This window comes from Phragmites australis, chromosome 22, assembly GCF_958298935.1.
Source record: "Phragmites australis chromosome 22, lpPhrAust1.1, whole genome shotgun sequence".
Taxonomy (NCBI): domain Eukaryota; kingdom Viridiplantae; phylum Streptophyta; class Magnoliopsida; order Poales; family Poaceae; genus Phragmites; species Phragmites australis.
Window position 1 is genome coordinate 21,473,333 of NC_084942.1, and position 15,009 is coordinate 21,488,341.

At 43.3% G+C, this 15,009-nt stretch overlaps 1 protein-coding gene and 1 pseudogene across 1 annotated transcript; both read right to left on the reverse strand.

Moving 5' to 3' along the window:
• Nucleotides 1–1,761: 1,761 nt before the first annotated feature.
• LOC133904897 (adenine phosphoribosyltransferase 1-like) lies at nt 1,762–6,766 on the reverse strand. The gene is made up of 6 exons (XM_062346539.1): nt 6,516–6,766; nt 5,847–5,957; nt 5,646–5,738; nt 5,390–5,539; nt 4,655–4,713; nt 1,762–2,083 (listed from the first exon to the last, which is right to left on the reverse strand). Exons 1-6 carry the CDS (start codon nt 6,727–6,729, stop codon nt 2,030–2,032), a joined length of 681 nt encoding a protein of 226 aa, XP_062202523.1. The 5' UTR covers nt 6,730–6,766; the 3' UTR covers nt 1,762–2,029.
• Nucleotides 6,767–11,734: 4,968 nt separating this feature from the next.
• On the reverse strand, nt 11,735–12,905 carry LOC133904607 (dof zinc finger protein DOF1.6-like; annotated as a pseudogene).
• Nucleotides 12,906–15,009: the final 2,104 nt, after the last annotated feature.

Consider the following 15,009-nt stretch of genomic DNA (forward strand, 5'->3'; position numbering starts at 1 on the left):
AAAATTGGAAATACAATGGGCAGGTAGGTTTAACAGACAAATATAGACAAAAATAACAAAAGCATGAACTTCAAATAACATGTGAGTACTTAGTTTCTATCCCTGCCTCCCAGTGAAAATTCTACTAAACAAAAGAATGAATTGTAGGAAGGCAGGAGTAACTTACTATGACCATGTTAAGTGATCACAATGCACTGAATTCTAGTTCACTTAATATATTACCACACAAATAGAGCGGAAATAAAGGATAAAAGAGTTGTAATGTTTCTGTCACTTTCATTGACAACACTAATGTGGCACTATTTATAACTTTTGATTTTATTGATTGACTTACACAAATGCTAATATGTTATCATACTCAGAAGCTAAGTTCTATGATGTAGTATCTTCTAAAGTTATCAGAGAAAAAAAACTATGGCACTAGAACAGAAAATACATGTCCATTTAACCAATGAAAGATGTTCTTATGGTCAACTAATTTCATGCGCTGATAACTTGGACAAGAACAACGTACCCCAGATGCAAATTGCAGTTTTTTTATTCTTTCTTCTCGAATACGCAGGAGAACTGCGCATCTTTGTATTAAGGAGGAGAAAACAAGTTCAATTACGCAACAGGCAGTTAAAACACTAATTTCATGAAACCATGTCTATAGGTAAGCACACATCCAACCGAAGTCGAACTACATGCAATTACGCAACAGGCAGTTAAAACACTACCCTACGGGGTTCCACTTGTCTTCTCGCTACAATGACATAAAAGAAGATATTCCCAAAATATCCCTCTATTTTAACTGATGAAAGAAGTCATATGATGCTCAGCCAGATACCAGTGAGAACTTCTACATGATCACATCAAATTAACACCATGTTTGTGACAAAAGAAATACAGATTAAAGGACGAGAGATTAATGTATATGCATCCAGAACCATCTAGAATGAACGATTATTTGATCACCCTCACACCCCCCACCAATCAAAAACATACAAAAACCTCCTTTTACACAAAATTAAGAATGAATATCCATCAGTTAAAGCAAGGCAAAGAAGTCAAAGTAAACAAATGTCCTTCAAAAGAAAATGGAACAAACTAGAAGTCAGACATCATATACAAATAGTTCATCGTCAAACATTAAAAAAAAAACAGATGATTGAGAAACCATTTCCTGAATCCGTAACAATCTTAAAGTCAAATATGACTGAGGCACCATCAATCAGGATGTTCAGAAGAAAGCATCAACAATTGGTTTACTAATTAAAAGCTGCTAGGAAGGTAGCTCAGTACTTCCAAAAGCATAATTCGGTTAAGGCAGTACTATCTAAGGTTAAGGCAACACTGCTCCTTGGAATAAAACATACAAGCCAATAAACATTTGTCAGGCCACAAAGCCATTAGCAGTCTCCTCCAAAATCACCTTCTCTCAGTTTGATACAGCAGTCTAATCGTAGCATGATGCACGGGCCAGACTGCACATCACAGGAAGGTGCCCAAATCTTTCACTGCCAGGAAAGCATATGCAGTGCCTAAATCATAATGTTTGACGTAAATATACTTCGTCAAGAACTCAAGATTCAGAATCCTCATCACCTGAGCAACTAATTTGTCATGACATGTTCAATTCCGACTGAAAGATTTCAAGGTTCAAGCCACAAACTGGTACAATCAACAGCATGACATATAGCCCATATCCAAACATCAACCGTGATTGTGATGGAAACTTAAGGTCATGAATAGCTATACCAGCAAAGCAGGATAGTAATATTACTAGCAACGGCAACAAACTCCAATAAGTATTATCCTTAATTGAAGTGAACAATTGGCACTGTTTGGACAGACATAAGACACAGATTACAAGGACCAGCAATCGTGTCTACATTGACAAATAATCCATGCCCTCACATATTTAAAGATTTACTTTATTATGCATCAGCTAGGAACAAGCCAACGCTGTAACGCTTCCAGAATGGTTCCGGAGAGGGAAAATCAACAGGGCGCACTTTGAGAATTCCTAAGTTGTGTCTCATCCCGCTCAGTCTGCTTTCACAAGGACAAAAACTGGCCTGTCCCCTAGCTTGTCCCGGCCCTGAAATACATGATATAGTTAGAACAGTAAACAAGGATAATTTCATATAACAAGTAATGTTAAGTCTCTTTCTAACTAGTTCAGTTTTTTCTCCTAGATGGTTACTATGACTATTTACGCTGCAAAATTCATGACGTCTGAAAAAAAGCTGCCAGCAATCTATTTGCACTCGAATAGAAACTCCTAATAAAAGCATGACAACAATTACATCATGGTATATGTGATAGAAAGTGAAGAGTCTAGAATCCTATTCGGATTAGGGTTTACAGAGATATACAAGGGACATGGACCAAATGACCCTATGGGCCAGATAGCTACTGTTGTATATACAGACACGTAACACCCCTGCCCCCCTTAAACTCAAGGTGGATGAAAATACTATAAATCTGATACATTGAGTTTGAGAAGATGAAAACTATGTTGATCTCTAGTCTGGGCCTTGGTGAAGAAATCTGCCACATGAAGTTCAGAAGGGGCATACTGAAGATCAATTGTTGGTTGCTGACAATGAGATCTTGTAAAGATGCATCAACAACAATATATTTGGTTAGCTCATGCTTCACTGGATTATTGGCAATCTGAATAGCACTAGTATTGTCACATCGAAGAGGTGTAGGATTAGTGCAAAGATCTCCAAAATCAGCCAACAATCAACGAAGCCAAATAATCTCTGCAATTGTTATTGCAAGAACCTTGAGTTCTGCTTCCACACTAGAGCGTGAAACTGCAATCTGCCTCTTGGTCTTCCATGCAATTGGAGAAGTACCAAGAAAAATACAATAACCGGTTGTAGAACGACGATCAGCACGATCACTTGCCCAAGTAGCATCAGAGTAAGCTTGAAGCTGAAGCTGACTTGATCTGGCATAAAATAGTCATCGTGATGCTATAGCCCGCAAGTACCTCGGCACACAAAGCAAGTGTGCATAGTGAACTTAGGTGGGTGCACTGACAAATTGGCTAAGGATATGAATTGCATGTGCAATATTAGGTCGGGTGGCAGTAAGGTAGACAAGGCTACAAACAAGATGTCGATACTGAGATGGATCTGTAAGAGGAGTGCCATCGGTGGACTGCAACTGAAGGTTTAACTCCATAGGAGTTGCTGTGGTCCAAGTGTCAGTGAGGCCAAAACGAGCAAGCAGGTCCTAAAGATGCTTGTGCTGGGAGATATAATAGCCATCAGCTGTGGAAGTGATCTCAATTCCCAGAAAATAGCTCAAAAGCCCCAAATCTGACATCATAAACTGGTTGCTGAGACGTTTCTTAACAAAAGTAATATATTCCTAGTTTTTCCCGGTGATTAACATGTCATCCACATAAAGCAAAAGTAGTGTGCGACCATGTTCAGAAGTGTGAACAAACAGAGCAGGATCATGATCACTTGGAGTGAAACCAGCAGCTATAACAACTAAACTGAATCGCTCAAACCATGCTCAAGGTGCTTGTTTCAGACCATAAAGAGCATGACGAAGATGGCAAACATGGCCCGGAGGAACCTCAACACCTTGCGGTGGCTGCATATAAACTTCATGTAAATCACCATGGAGAAAAGCATTCTTGACATCCATTTGAGATATAGTCCATGAACGAACAGCAGCCACTGCAGTGAGGGTACGAACCGTAGTCATATGGGTAACAGGGGCAAAAGTCTCCTCGTAGTTACGACCATAGGGCCGTTTAAAACCCTGAGCAACAAGGTGAGCTTTGCATCTCTCTAGCGAACCATCAGCTTTGGTCTTAATTTTGTACACCCACTTGCAAGTGATGAGGACAGCATGAGCAGGCAAAGGAACAACCTCCGAAGTACCAAAAGGTTGTAAGGCTACAAACTCCTCAGACATAGCATCCTCCCAAATAGGAATACAATCTGCCTCATGATAGGTACATGGCTCACAAGCAGCACCAGCAGTGAGAAAACGAAATCTGTCAGGAATAGAAATAGTAGAACAATCTCTAAGATTATAACGTGGTGGCTGAGGGGATGGAGTATCATCTGAGTGAGCATCATCTGTGGTGCTGTCAGGAATAGCTGGAGGACTAGGAGAGGACTGAGAGGCAGGTGAAGCACGGGCACGACGACTATAGTGAAAAGGCAATGGAGTAACAGAAGGAGCTGGTGGAGGATCAGATGAAGGAGTTGAAGGATCAGAAGGCAGCAGCAGCCCGCACAGACAGGAATCTCGCAAAGGTGGACCGAGGGTGCACCAATTAGATAGGGCACGGACGCCCGAAGATGATGGTGGCGGCGCACAGCACAAAGGGCAGCGAAAATAGAGTCTGAGAACTGGTGCAGTGGAAGGTGCCAGGTGGAGAGGTGGATCTACTCACCGGCGCTTGAACCTGACGGTGAACTCCCTGGCGACGACATTAGGAAGGCCAGCGGCAGCAACCAGGCTCTGATGCCATGATAGAAAGTGTAGAGTCTAGAATCCCATTAGGATTAGGGTTTACAGAGATATGGGCCTATGGGCTGGATAACTACTGTTGTATATACAGATACTTAACAATATGAATAACATTTTTTCTACATACAAATGAAGAAATTGATGCATCAGTAGCAAAATATACCTTCAATTCTGGCAGTTCAATAACACAAGCACACTCAACCACCTTTGCACCAACACGCTCTAGAAAGGAAGATGTATGATTAAAGTAAATAAACCATCATACAACAAATCATACGACGCAATCCAACATGATACTTAGAATGTCAGAAAGTGCAATTCCTTGAAAATTAAATAATTTAAACGAAAGCTAATAAAAATCCCTTCAAAATTCTAACGGCCATGTTTCCATGTATATGCACTAATAATTTTTAATCTTAGAATTTGAAAGAAAAATACCTGGTGCAATATTGTACTAAAAGCTAGAACTATGAGAGATAAGAGAACATTCAAAATGAATTTTTATATACCTGGAACTCCAGGAAATTTAAATTGTTTGTTTAACATGATTTCATGACAAAAAAGGATTTAGCTAATTATTTTATAACATTGTATACACAATACTAATATATGTTATGGAGAGTATCTTCGACAGAAGGAGAATTAAATTATATAGAGATATAGTTTGTTAGTTTAAATTAGTTTGGCCGGTACTGTAGCAGCGGGTACTGTAGCGGCCAAGTTAAGATTAAGGGCCAAATTAGATTAGTTAGAGATAAAATATATTAGTTTAGATTGTTAGGGTCGGCCCCTATATAAAGAAAGACGTATCACCCATTGTAATTAAACAATGAATTAATAAGTTAGTCCACATAAATCAGCTGCTCAGAGTCTCCTTAAGACTGAAGAAGGAGCTCACCAAGAAGGTTGACAGACGCGCACAATGTTCCACCAGTAGCAATAAGATCATCAACAATAAGCGCCCGGTCATTGGGCTCTACAGCTCCTACATGCATCTCCATTTTGTCAGTGCCGTATTCCAAAGAATATTCTTCAGAGATCACCGCACCTAGTGCATAGAAGAAAGAGTCTTAGCTATTTCATTAAGCTTGAGCTCTCAAGCATAGCTGTCTAACAATAGCAGCGAATGCACATTAAACAATAGATATACCTACCTGGCAACTTTTTTGGCTTTCTCAATGGTACAAACTTTGCACCTATGGCTAAAGCAATAGGAGGACCAAAAATAAATCCTCTAGCTTCAACACCTGTTTTTATGGCAAAAAATACGACAAATGAGAACAATAGAACATATAAGGATGTTTAAAAAGAGGCTCAGCCAACGACAAAAAAAGGACTACATAATTTCACATTACCAGCAACCACAGTGATCCCCTTGTCCTTGTACCGCTCGACAAAGAGGTCGATCGTGTCACGGAAGGCCTTCGGGTCGAGGAGCAACGTCGTGATATCCTGAAACATGATCCCTACAAAGAAACAAAGCATCACATGATTACGCAAAACAAAGTAACGTAATCCTTACACGCAGAAATCAGGAGTATTTTGCAAAACCAAGTAGCAAGGAATGGCATATCGCTCTAAAAGTGCGTTCTCCAACACCACATAGCAAACGTTTGACACAACGCTCCCCACCATGGGAGAATCAGGATGCGAGTAGTCGATTTCCGCACCCAGTTTGCACTTGGAGATAAATAAAGAAAATCTACGATAGGCTGTTACTGCAAGTGGCAAATAGCATTTGTTAAATTCTGCCCGTACCAACTATTGCGTCGTCCAGCACAACAACTTTGTTTCGCTCGGTATATTATTCACCGGTTGAGTAATATATCCAGCGACGCCTGTTCACGCACTTCAGCTACTGCTAACTCCGAATACGCCAGCCACCTTGATACTACTGAATAACAGATCTACGAACGGTCCCGAATCAACGCCAAAGCATCACCCCAATCGAACCAATCCACCACGCAAGCAAGCGATCGCCGAGGGATCGATCTACGAAAAGACAGCGAAGGATCGGCGCCCACCTGGCTTGGGGAAATCCGGGATGACGCGGATGGAGGACGCGATGTGCGCCACGCGCGCGTCGCCGGCCGCCATCACCACCGCCGCGGACCCGCGCTGCCTCCGCCCGCCGCCGAGAGGCTGAAGCCGCGCGCGGACGGTCGTGGGAGCGGGAGGCGGCGCCGACGCGGAGGGGCAGTGCGGGAACGGGAGGAGGCGGCAACCAGACGGGAACATGCTCTTCTGCCACTCTTTTATTCGCAGTCGTCGCCGCGAGCCACGGGCGCCGGTCCGTTATAGCCGCGTCGCTTCTCTGACACGGGGGCCAAACGAGACGTGTGGGCCCACCCGTCAGTGTCCCATGGCTTGCGACTGGGTAGGGTAGGGTAGGGCGTGTTCCGACTTTTCCTCGGTTCGCCGACGCCTGTCTGGTGGGCCCTTGGAGGTGGGGCGTGGTTCATGCCTCCACCAACCGGGACGGCATGCGGGCCGCCATGCTCGTGCCCGTATGACACGTGGGCCCGGGGAGCGGAGCCCCACGGCCCCCTGACGCCAGCTAAGGCGGCTGGTCACACTCACAGCAGCGTGCAAGGCCTCGTCGTCTCCGGATTTGGGGTTGCATCAGCCTCGTCTTCACACTCTTACTAATGTCTCCGTTTTCATTTACTTTCATTATAGATTTACGATATTAATTTGATCTTGTTTTTTATAGTAATTTTGATCTTGAATTTTTATGATTTTTTTTAAATACTTAAAAGTATATAATATTAATGAAGTACATCTCACGACGAATCCAATTATACAAAAGTTGTAGATACCTATAAACTTTTTAAAGAAAAAATGCAATATCAAAATTACTACAATAAATTAATTGTGATAAGTAAATGAAAATTGAGATAGTATTTTTTTTACAAACAACAACATAACTTATAAATACATATACACACTCGCATCATCACACGTACGCAATTAAACTGCATATGCTAAAAACTGTAGACGCGAAGCTTAAATATCGATGGAGTCATATAAACATCTCATTATCGATAAATATATCATCTATCATATTAAGATGCATAAAAAGCAACACGTGATAGACAGGGTATAACAAACCTATATTAACCAAGCCGAGGCTTGGTTCTCCGCCCTCTTGCTATTTGACCATGTTTTTTATGTGCTTTGGCGGTTAAACCTCACTCAAACTTCAGATTAACAAACCCAAAATAATGAGGAGATTCCATGTCCTTGTTATTCTAGTAATCTTATAAGTAACATCATGGAAACCTTTTTTTAAAGGAAAAAAGAGGCCTCAGTAAAATTTGGGGATTTATGCAATTTCACCCAGTTCAATTTGTGCACCCCTTTTCACAAGATTGCCTATCTACGGAGCGGAAGCGCAGAGGATGATAGCATAGGTTCCATGTCTGGAATTCTCCAATATTTTCATGGAAAGAGAAATTGAGATCTGAGCAGATTGAACAGGCTTACCACTGAGATTGTGATGGCTCTTCAAGCAAGGATACTGCTATCAAAGAGACAAAGAGTTTATTTGACAGAGCTCTTAGAGCAGTTTTTTTTTTAAATTAGAGGAGCTCTGTCAAACAGTAACTTTCAGCTTTTAGCTTCCTGAGTGAAATCCGTGTGAATGATTCTCTTAAATAAACTAGAAGTTATATAACTGAAAAAAGCAGCTTCTCTGATTCACTTCTCGTACAGAATCACTTTCTCTATATAGTTTATTCTAGAGAATCACTATAGAATCATTTTTAGTCACAGAATTACTTCCCACAGAGAATCACTCTCTACAGAAAATTTGAATCAGTGAGAGCTCTATCAAACAGACCCAAAAACATTCGTGAAGCAGACATTTGAACCCATGACATGAAGCGAGATGCATTTCTTCCTATCAAACTTTAGGATTCGTCTCCTGAGACAATAAACATTACAGTTCTTCCTTGACTCTTTGGTCTGTCGGCTGTATGGTGCTTATTTTAGATTCTTAGGCCGTCCCCACCAGAGATGCCATTCCCTACCGTATCCCTGTTCCTGGGCGATTTGCCACTCGCAGGTGACCGGAGTCCTGTCCAACAGAGACCGGAAAACTGATTTGTCGTGCGCTAAAGGGTTAAAGGATCCGGTTTCTTGCGGTAAGTTTGCCGCTGGATATACGAGCCTCTATTACTATTTCGTGCGTATGCACATGGATACAAAGAGAAGAGGAGAGTAATGAAAGGTAGAAAATAGGATGTCTGTTGGAGATAAAAAAAAATAGATGATACAGTAATAATGATAGGGATGCTGTAATAGTGTTATAGAGGATGAATTTTTAGAGTTTCTGTTAAAGATGACCTTAGAAAGAAACCAAATAAACAGAGGTAACTGAATAAGCTGGAGACTTATTTTGGCAGACAAGCTAGGATGCCTTCAGTCCACAGCTCATGGGCGGCCTCCACCCGCTCATCCCTTTGGTGGTCTCGTGCGACACCGCTCGACTCGGAGAGGGCGACACAAGGAGCTCACGATTAAAATTTTGAGAATTTTGGAATTTTAAAAGGGAATAAAATATTTAATTTTAAAAAAAAAATCACTGACATGTGAAACTTATAGAGCAGCGGACAAAAAATAACTAAAATTTCACAAATTTCAATCTTTTCGTTAGTGAACGAAAAAATTATAAAATATGCGCCCGTGCTTGGCCATCCACACCTCTGTCGGATAGGAGTCCTCACCGGATCTGAAGGTTCTTCATCCAAATTTCAGAAATTTTATTCAAATTTGCAAATGTTACTGCCATCTACATCTATATGTAGCGATCTGTGTGATTGGAACTGGTCCATATTTTGGATTCAAAAGATTGCTATAACTAAGGAAGATGGCCAATGATTACAAGATGAGGCCATGGAAATGTGATTCAAAAGATTGTATCCATTCTTACATGTTAACTTTTTTTCTGTTGGTTACTAGTTCATAATGTTTATATTTGAGGTCAGAGATTTCAGTTTGTTATACTATATTGGTGCAAATGATGTGAAAACATAGTCTGAAACCATGTTTTCTTTGCCTATATGCTGTGTGGCCTGATATGTGATACCTGACAATTGGATTAATGCTAATTTTGTTCACCTGCTACCCAATCTCTGTATGATTAGCTAATATTGGCATGTGTTTAGGCATATATATACGAGTTTGCCTCCCAATCCCTAGTTTTGATCTGACGGGTATAACCTGTAAATTGTAACTGAACGTGCACATTTATTCTATGGTCATGTTCGCAGCACCATTGTTTTTGCATTGGCTACTCTTCTATAGCATGTTACTCTTTCTTCAGGCAGTCTTCTTTTCTGTTGTTTTACACTTTTACTCAAGATTGCACTGTAGATCACTTCTTGAATGATTTTTGCGCAAGAGTTGCAGTGGATGATGAGTTGATATTCCCTGACGGCGATGCAGAGATTGCTGTGAATGTGAAGGAACATGAACCATACTCTGACAACCAGCTCATTCACAGCAGATCAGTGCTTTTGTCCTAGAAGGCATCACAGTGATATTTTGGGATTCCATGCTTTGAGCTATAGAATGGTTAGACCATTTTAAGGGATTTTCTTTGCGGATAAGAATTCATTTGCGAAGAAATTCTTTCGTGAAGAAATTCTCGCTCATTTTAATGCTCCAATGATTTTCTTTTACGATTTTCATTACGAAGGGATTTCGAATGTTATTTCCTCTGGGACGAGATTCTCTCTCCTTCTCTTCATGAATCCTTTCGAAGAAAAGTTATCGAATACAGAGAAAATAAAGAGAATAAGAACAGATAATAGGAATCAAGAAGTGAATAAAATAAAAGAAATATAGTTAGAGATGATCTTATAGTTCTAGACTTCATCTCTGTGATCAATAACAAGATTGGTGTGCCATTAATCATGTTGTTGAGACAGTGTGGATATGATACAGTACAATATATACATTGTAGCAAGACATACTTTAATAAAAATGAGATGGATTTAACTAAACCATAAGGTTAATGTCAAATATCTTTCCACCAAATATATATTTGAAGGATTACCTTTGAATATGCCTTGCTACTTAGGATTACCTTTGAATACGGACGTGCGCATAACGCAATGGGAGCGCTCCATGGGAGGAGCCCGTCCGACAGGGGCTCAAGCCCCCCGTTCCGCACCTGCCTCTGCCCTCCAATAAAGGGTGCGTATTTGGGGCCGCACTTGTAAAAAAAAAACCTAAATGTATCGAGGTAATGGTTTTACCGACATTAGTGTTAGAGATCGAGATCAATGCAAGATGAGTAAACATGAGGTAACCATGTGTTGAATTTCCTTTGAGATATCCAGTACAACATCTCTCTTCTGTGCTCTTTCTTTAATGTACTTTCTTGTGGTATATCCGTTTCTGTACGTTTACAATCTTAGAATCTATTTGTTTCCACTATAAATTATAAAAAAAAAAAACAGTTTTTATAAACTGAAATGAAAATAAACAAGTAGCTTTTGAGTCTAAATTCTACATTCGCTTGCTGGATTGTCACCATCTACAATCTGGCGGAGAGTAATTTTCCTTATTTTTTTCTTTGTAAAAAGACCAAAATGATTATTAAGATTGGGTGAAATTTACCCGCCATCGCCCCTCCGCTCGTCTCCCCCTTGCTCGCTCCACCCAAATCTCGCCGCGATGGCCCTCGCCGCCACCTGCGCCCTCCTCCTCCTCCTCGCTGTCGCCAGGGTCCTCCTCCGACCGGCGGCAGCAGAGATGAAGCTTCTCACCCCACGGCTCGGTGTCCATCTCTGTCACCGGCGCCAAGGTCGCCTCCTCGCTCGGCAAGCTAGACCCGTCGCAGCTCAGATTCTTCCTCCTCTCCGACGAGACGTTCTTCGAGGCCATCTACGAGCAGCTGCCGCCCACGGATCTGAACTGTGAAACAGCTCCTAACATTTAAACATTTAGTTTTCTACAATCTAAAATTAAAAAACTATTTTTTAAACTCAGAGCTAAAAACAAACAGGTCCTCCGTAGGAACTCCCGAGCCCCTCTGCTCAATCGTGAAAGGTTTTTTTTCCCCTCATTATATCTCAATCTTCTGCTTCACGCATTATGAAAAGGAGCCCAAATAAGACGAAAAATTGATAAATAAAATAACTAAATATATAATTTCTCAACATTTCGACAACAAAAGGGTTCGTCCAGCTCTCTCCTGAGACTACTACATTGTTGCTTCACTTGCTTGTACGTGTCACAGCGGGTGCGGGGCGCCGTGGTGCAGTCCGCCGGCCTCCACCGGCGCCGCCGCGGCGAGCTCCTGCCACAGTGCGGCGGCCGGGGAGAACAGGCCACCGGCTTTCCACGCCGTCTCCGCGCGGTCGCCCTCCAACACCGTCGCGGGCCACAGCAGCGGCAGCGGCCCCGTGCCGAAGCCCAGCTGGGCCAAGTCGCCTGCGCCGGCCGGTTGCCGGAGGCCGAGGTCGAAGCCGAGCCGGCCTTCGAGCAGAGGCGCCGCGCCGAGCGCGAGCTGAGGAGGCCGCCGCTCTGGGCCGGCGCCGGCGCCGGCGCAGTTACGACAGGGGAGGCGAAGGGGCTTGAAGTGGTCGTTGTTTCCGCCGTCGCTGCGGCGACGGCGGCGGCGATGGTGGGGGTGGGGCGCAGGGTCCGCGGGCGCTTGCGCGTGGAGCCGCCGACGGGGACGTTGCGGAGGGAGCCCCCGAGCGTCCAGTAGCGGCGGCACGCGCGGCAGAAGTGCCGCGGCTGCGCTGTGTTGTAGTTGTAGTAGCAGAACTTGGTGTCCCGCGACGCGCACCGCGGGCACTGCTCCCGCCCCGCCGCCGCCGCATGCTGCAGGGAGACGGCGCCGGCGTGGGCATTGGCACGGGCGAGTGGTGGAGCATCGCCTCCATGGCCGAGGTTGTCGATCGACTGCTAGCTTCTCGGATTGCTGGATGCCACACTGCTGCTTGCTCTTGCTTGGGTTGGGTGGCTAACCGCTGCCGGTGATCGAGGCTCAGTTGAGAGGTCGCTCTTATATACAGCGGGCGCCCGCGGCGAGCTGCTGGCTAGCGGGTGATGCCGGTGCAGTGGCGCACAGTCTTTGTCGATAGAGGCAAAGAGGGACTGCTCGGACCAGCGCCCTGTGGATGATACGGATGTGAGTGACAGACTGCATAGTGCTGGGAGAGAGAGGCAGGGCTGGCCAGTGGCTACAAAGGTTACGTAGTTTTCTTTCTCTCCCAAATGAATTCTTGATTCCTGCACTTCATCAATATAATGGAGCATATGGCATATGTGAATGAACACGAAAATTCAATTAGCATATGAGAATATATTACTTATCAGCCAGGACCGGTTTTGGACCTAAAGTGGCCGTCCCACTTACCCCCTCCCCTCTCCACCCACCACACCCATGTGCCCATCGGGCCAAAGCCCAGAGGCCGTATCGCCCATATCGTGCACTACATCATCAACAATTCAGTTTTCAGTAGCATATATCTTACACTTGCAGTTAGCAATAGTCATGGGCCAATAACATACCGCACACGTCTACCACACATGTGAATGAACACGATCTGATCTTCTTTTTGTGCGGAAAAGGGTATATTAATCCAAACCAAAAGATAAACCATCATCATGAATTAGACGAGTAACGACATTCTCCTCCTACCCTATCTAAGTCCTAGATGCACCATGGATACGAGCATGATTTGCTAACTCGTGACTAACTATGTTCTAGCTTCGGTCGACTTTTTTGATCTCCAATATCCTTTGTCCGGTGAATAAAAGTTTCACCTCCCTGACCATATGGGCAAGGGTTGAGCGGTCTTCTTCTTGAGTTGTGACTAGATGAATAACAGTGGTGCAATCAATTTCCATAATTATTAGAGTTGATAGAATGCCAACTCAATACCCTCCTTGCAAGCCAATAGTTCAGCCTCCAGAGCATCTGAATAATGAGGTATTGGTCTGCATGCAGTGACTATTCCCTTTCCATAGCTATCCTGCAACACTATACCAATGCTCCCCCCATCCTATAGGGGAAAAAGAACCATCGATGTTTAGTTTATGCAAACCAAGAGGGGGTGTGACCAAAGTTTGGACATTGAGGATATCGAAGTAGCTCCACGCCGTTGTTTCTGTAGCTCTTCTAAAGAAAACCAAATGATTTGCTTGCCTTTTGCCACATCAAGATTTGGGTCCTGCTTGATCAGTAACAATGATTGGACATAGCTTTCCAAGAAGCACCAGGAAGCCTCCACCGGTGGTGTCGGTTTATGGTGCACCACCTCATTCTGCAAATGCTAGACACGCCATAACAACATAAGCAACATCATGCGATCAGTCTGAGGAATGTTATCTAATAGAATTAACAACCATTGCGTACCTATGACTCGTAAATCTCGACCGACGGCATACGCCATACATGACGCATGTCATTCCATATGACTTGAGTGTTTGGGCAGTGGCATGGTAGACATCTTCTTTTTCCATTCTACAAACACAACAAGTATCATTTAGCTCAAGATGACGGCGGCGTTTATTATCCTGAGTAGCCAAACCGTTGGTAGCAGCTTTCCAAGCAAAGATGCGTACCTTCTATAGAAAAGGACACTTCCAGATGTGATTCCATAATGGGTTGCAACCATCCGGTTGTAAACTTGTGTCATATCCCAAGACACTAATCATGTGATTAAGCATGTATAATCATTGTGACATGATGTTTATACGCATTTGTTTGATAATTTGAGTTTTAAATGTGTTCAAAATACTTGGAGTTGGCCTACAGCTCTTTAGGAAGACCCTAACTACTTTGGAGAGAAGGAGAAAAGAAAGAAGAATGAAAAGAGCGGAAAGTTAGAAAATCTTAGCAGAAGAATCCTTCTCGCGGTCTGACCACCAGGGAGCAGCCACGTGGGCTTGCTATGTGGGTATTCCACGGTCTGACCGACGCCCCTCGCGGTCTTTCTTCAAAGTTTGGGTCCTCACCCGCTCTTTCTTCAAAGTTTGGGTCCTCTAGATCCTCGAACACTCCTTCCTCTAACGTACACAACCAACGACAAAAAACGCACAAAATCAATCAATAATTAATTACTAAAAAAATAAATTACAAAAAAATATGAAATAGATAAGGTTGGGTAGATCTCAAATTTACATGAATATTGATGAAAGCATCGTCAAAGATAGAGTTAGGATGGGGAGAAACGAGCTTCGAAAGTTTTGTCGGGAGATAAAATCAAGAAAGAGGAATGGCTCAGCTAGCTCTCTAGTGGCTTATCTTGGCTCACTTAAGTGGCTCGACTTTAGCTGGTGAGATTGGCTCTGCTCGGTTTTATTGGCTTGGGCTCATTTGAAGTGGCTCGACTCAGTTGTTTGTCCTTGGCTTGGCTCACATAGAGAGGTAGCTCATGACTTGGCTCGGGTTGATGGCTCAATGGACAGACTTGGCTCAGTTGCAATTTGTTGTGGTGGGGCCCACTAGAAGAGATAAGGCAGAGAGAGGTGGTGGCTTCTCTATGGTTCAGA